The following is a 5153-nucleotide window of genomic DNA, read 5'->3' on the forward strand; positions in this document are numbered from 1 at the left end:
AGGGTTGTTATTACTTCCTATTACATGAATTTAGCTTCCGGGGTTAACTAATTGTTTTCCAATCAAGTCCAGAAGTCCACACTGCAATACTCCTACCATCTGATAATGACACTAAGAGAAACTCATATATTAATATGTGTATAGGACTTCACATTTACATATTTTCCCTCACTTGCACCATTTCATTTAACCTACTCAGCAAACTGGAGGGGAGCTCCTGTTGCTACCATGGCTCTTACAGAGTCAGGTAAGCTGAGGCACAGAGAGGTGGTGTCGCCTGATCGAGTTCATTATCTAGCACATTTGAGACTCAGACCCAAGCTCGATCTACTATATTACAATGCTCACATGCCCACTTCCCTGCCAAACTCCCTTCAGTTTTAATTTTTGAGAAGAAAGGAACACTTTATTCACATCTGGTCAGCTGAAGTCAAAGCCATGGTAGCTGACACTCTTGAATCAGCCCAAACCCAATGTAGGTTACCATCTGGGAAATGTCCACCTCAGTTTATAATACCTGAGCCAAATTATAGACACAAAAACGTTGGGACACGGGTAGGGAGGTGGTGTCATTCTAGATCAGGGAAACTTCATAGGAGAAAGGATTTGAGTGAGGGAACCGTTTTGTTTTCCTGTAGCAGATTGGTTGGCCACACTGACAGCTGATCTCACCCACCTTCTCTCTTGCTATAATCCATCACGGAGGCTGGAAAAGCCAGATGCTGTCTTCCAGCCTCCTTCTCACACAGAGATGGCCATGAGACACAGTTTTGGCCAATGAGACACAAGCAAGAGTTTGCAGAGAAAGGTTTCTGGGAAAGCTCAGAGCCTTTCTGGAAGTCCCTAAGGGTAGCAAAGCAGAGCTCTAGAAGGAGCCAGTGTTCCTGCTGACTCCATTGAGCTGCTGCACCAGCCCTGGGCTTGTTTACTTCTGGATTTGGAAGAGGAACAAGCATGTATTTGAGCAGCTGTGTGGTGTCTTTTTACCTGTGTCCCAAAGCATCACTAACTGGTACAAAGGGCTTACTGTGCACAGGGCAGCCCTAGCGATAGGGGCTCTCTCTCAGTTTAGAGGCTACGAGAGTTACTTCTTCTCTCTCTTCTCCTTTTATGTTCCATTTGCCTTCACATGAGCTGCCCAGGCAGAGAAGGCAACAGCACCCCACTCCAGTACTCTTGCCTGGAAAATCCCATGGGCGGAGGAGCCTGGTAGGCTCCATGGAGTAGGCTCTTGGTAGGCTCCTGGCAGTCCATGGGGTCATGAAGAGTCAGACACGACTGAGCAACTTCACTTTCCCTTTTCACTTTCCTGCATTGGAGAAGGAAATGGCAACCCACTCCAGTGTTATTGCCTGGAGAATCCCAGGGATGGGGGAGCCTGGTGGGCTGCCGTCTATGGGGTCGCACGGAGTCGGACACGACTGAAGCGACCTAGCGGCAGCAGCAGCAGAGTAGGTGGGTGTCTAAGTGTTGTAATTTGAGGTGTAGTAAAAAAGAACCTGAATCTAAAACTTAAATAAAATTATCCCCATCTGGGAGCTTAATATCTTAAATTCTACCAGTAGAGCCATTCGTTTGAGTTACGTATTGTTCTTACACCTTTACCCACCTTTAAAATAAAAATATCGTACGGAGAAACATCATAGTGCCAAGTTACTATTAATTTTCTCTCTTCTGCCAAAGGATGTTACCAGGGCAGCCTAAGAATCACTAAATAAATGTTTCATCAAATTCCCAGTTTTGCCTGGCATTTATACTGTACTCTTAAAAAGTTGGATTTGGGTAATTGAGTTATACGTTCTTTGTAATTAGGTATTTGATGTCGGCCATGTCTGTTTAACTTCACTTATCTAGAAAACAGAGAATAATATTACTCCTTGCCGTAGAGTTGTCAAGAGGATTACCTAAGAGAGTGTTTTACAGCTATTCAACCTAGTAGCTGGCAAACGATAAATACTTTGTAAGTGTTAAGACATAAATTTCTATAAACGTCGAAAGTACAGTAGCTACGGGAGCTGCCAGAGCCCCATGAGGACCTAAACTTTGCTCTGATAAAGGCAAGCACAGTGGGTGGAGAGCAGGTGGCCTGATTTCCTCCCAGCTGCTGGATGGCACAACGCACAACACCAGCTCTGTGCTACCAGGCAGGAAAGGGAATCAGATCCCCAGGCTTCCTCTAGGTAACAAAAGAGAATGCAAAACGAGGGTGAGTGCAGCACGTTCTCTGAGGCTGGTAGGAAAATCAACAGATTCTGTCTTGGTGGTAGGCCCTTTTATTGCCACAACTTTCTCCACCAAGTCTCAAAGAACTCAGTCAGCAACTCCCTTTAATGACTTTTTAAAAAGTACCTTTTTGTAATGCTTTCAGCCACTGACTTCGGCTCTCTTCATTTGATGCATACACATAGAGAAGCCCATCTTTATAGACAATCTGGAAAGGAAAATATTTGGTGTGTTTCGATGTAACTGTGTTATAGTTCACTCTGGTGCAACTACAAAATTTTTGTTATTCAAAAGAAACATTGAGTTTTATTACATGATATACATTAGCTCTGAATTAGATTTTTAAAATTTAGTTATTTTTATCCTCTACCCTTCAATATATTTTATCCCAGATATGTTTATACTTCGGAAAACCACAGCAACGATGCATCTAGCAGCAAATATGGAGGTCTCAGCAGGAATCCCCGAGCCATGGAGAATTATAAAAGTATAAGACCTTAGACATTACAGATGTCTTAGGAGTGTTCTGGTCCATCCACCAACCCAGTGCATGACTCTCTTTGTAGCCTACTGCAAAGTGTTTATCTGCTCTATTCTGGAAAATATCTTCAGGGATGGGATGTCCTTTCCTTTTATTATACCATCCTGGTCAATATCCTTTCATTCTGATCGTTATATAGCTCATGCTTATGCTGGGTTAAAATGTGACTCCCTACGGTCATGTCCCACGTTGGGAGTCCCCAGGATAAACAGTTTTCTATTTTTTAAGACATTTGGTGAGATGTGTGAACATTCTAATATCTTCCCCAGATCCTTCTCTAGTTTATTCAGCTTTTGTGGGTAAACAATGCATTGCATTTATGCTCTTTTCTAGACAGTTTAACATTTTTATTCCCTTTCAACTCTTCAAAAATATGAGATTATGCCCACTGTAAATGAGGAAACAAACTCAGAGGTTGAGAATATTTGTGGGGCATCAAAGCCAGTGTACTTTTGAGTATTCCATGCCATGCTGATATTCATTTCAAAGCTTCTGCCATGAGCACATACTCCCTTGGTTTCTCCCAACTGAGTAATGTTCTTTTTTTTTTTTTTTAAGTTGTAAGTATGGGTTGTTCACTGACTGGATTATTTTATTTTATTTCATTTTTGGCCACTGTTCCCTCATACTAGTACAGGGTAATCTGACCATTGGAAGGACAGTCCGTCTGTCTTTAGAGCAGATAGATAAATATTCCTAATATAATAAAAGTAGGGAAGCTGTTAGATCAGGCCATTTCCACCTGTACTGTAGGCACAGTCTTCACAGCAAGCCAGTGTTTGAAATACTTGAGGGTAAAATTCTAACTCCTTAGCATGCCGTGCAATGCCATTCATGATGTGGCCCAGCCCACCTTTCCAGACTCTTCTGTCACTCTTTCACTGGGCTGCTTAATTCTAAGCACCATCTGGGTCTCTCTAAATATGCCATACTGTTCCACCTACCAGTGCCTTGACATCTGCTATTTCTTTGGCTTTGCTGCCCTCCTGTTTTTGCCGAGCTAAACCCCATTGTTTTTCCCAACCCAAGTGTCACCTCCAACAGGAAGTCTCCCTGACTTCTTAGAGTGAGGAGTGCAGCTTCTGCTTTCTGGGACACCATGGGTACGCTGACGTTTTCATCTTAACGCTCTGTAAATGCCTTGGGGACAGGGATGGCATTTTATTCCTGACATTGTGCCTAGTACCTTGCAGTGTAATGGAAATGCTCTGCAATTTTGGATAAAAGAGATCATCAGGCCCCAAGGCAAGTCAGACCACTGAGGCTTACACACTTAGTAAACTGCACAACTCCCATCTGGGGATGTTACAAATTCAGAGAGAGAGGTTGAGAATGCTGTCTATGGTTACATAAATATAAGCACATGCCATCATCTTAATGAACCATTTTGCAATGTCTTTATTTATCCCCCCAATACTGAGTTCGTAGTAGAAAATACTAAAAGAACAGCTATCCATCCAATGGATGTTACCTTTCCCCTTACCTGAAATGGGTACTGTCTCTCCACAGGGGTCTGCTCCTCAAGATTAACTTTCTCCACACATCTGATTTTCTTAATCTCAATCGATCCTTTTCTGCTGCCTCTTTTCTGAATTAAAAGGAAAATATAAGATGCCTCATGTGATATACAGTGGTGCACAAAGAAATGCATAAAGTTAAGGTTATGCTTAGGAGAGAGAGATTGTGAGATGACATGAGCATGTGAAAATCATTCCAATTATTCCATAATAGTAAAAATTCAATGACAACATAATATATTTTTCGAGTGTGGACATAAACTTAATTAAATTCCCCCAAAGCAAGTTATTTGATAATCTTGAAACACATTTCAAATCTCCTACCATATGGTTAATCTACTCAGTAACATCAAGGTTTAACTCCACAACGCATTTTCATTTTTCAATTTTATGACAGTATTTCAGTATTTCTACCATGATAGATTTCTCAGCTGCATATAAATACTCTTATTTCCACCCAGGAGACGCCAATAGCAAACTGTCTTCCACCTTCAGTGATGACAACCAACCAAAAATGGTCCCAGCCATTGCTGAGTGTCCTTTAGGGGGCAAAATCACCCTCAGTTGAGAATCAGTCTTCTAAAGTTACACTTTTCCTTAGTAAAGTTAACCAATGTTTGAAAAATCCTTTATCTTGAATTATGGGCTTCACTGGTGGCTCAGATGGTAAAGAATCTGCCTGCAATGCAGGAGACCTGGGTTTGATCCCTGGGTGGGAAAGATCCCCTGGTTGTTCAGTCACTAAGTCATGTCCAACTCTTTGCGACCCCATGGACTCCAGCACACCAGGCTACACACTCCAGTACTCTTGACTGGAAAATTCCATGGACGGAGGAGGCTGGCGGGCTACAGTCCCTGGGGGCACAAAGAGG

The 5153-nt window shown here is 42.3% G+C and overlaps 1 protein-coding gene across 1 annotated transcript in view; it reads right to left on the reverse strand.

Annotated features, from left to right (window-relative positions):
- LOC104983281 (cytoplasmic tyrosine-protein kinase BMX-like) overlaps window positions 1-4352 on the reverse strand; it is a gene marked incomplete at its 5' end in the record, with an annotated part of 15017 nt that extends 10665 nt beyond the window's left edge. Inside the window, 2 exons of the mRNA XM_010832709.1 lie at window positions 2350-2431; window positions 4248-4352. Coding sequence (XP_010831011.1) covers window positions 2350-2431; window positions 4248-4352 — 187 coding nt within the window. The remainder of the gene's footprint in view (window positions 1-2349; window positions 2432-4247) is intronic.
- Between the last annotated feature and the right edge of the window lie 801 nt (window positions 4353-5153).

Source organism: Bison bison, unplaced genomic scaffold (assembly GCF_000754665.1).
Source record: "Bison bison bison isolate TAMUID 2011002044 unplaced genomic scaffold, Bison_UMD1.0 scf7180017834177, whole genome shotgun sequence".
Classification (NCBI taxonomy): Eukaryota; Metazoa; Chordata; class Mammalia; order Artiodactyla; family Bovidae; genus Bison; species Bison bison.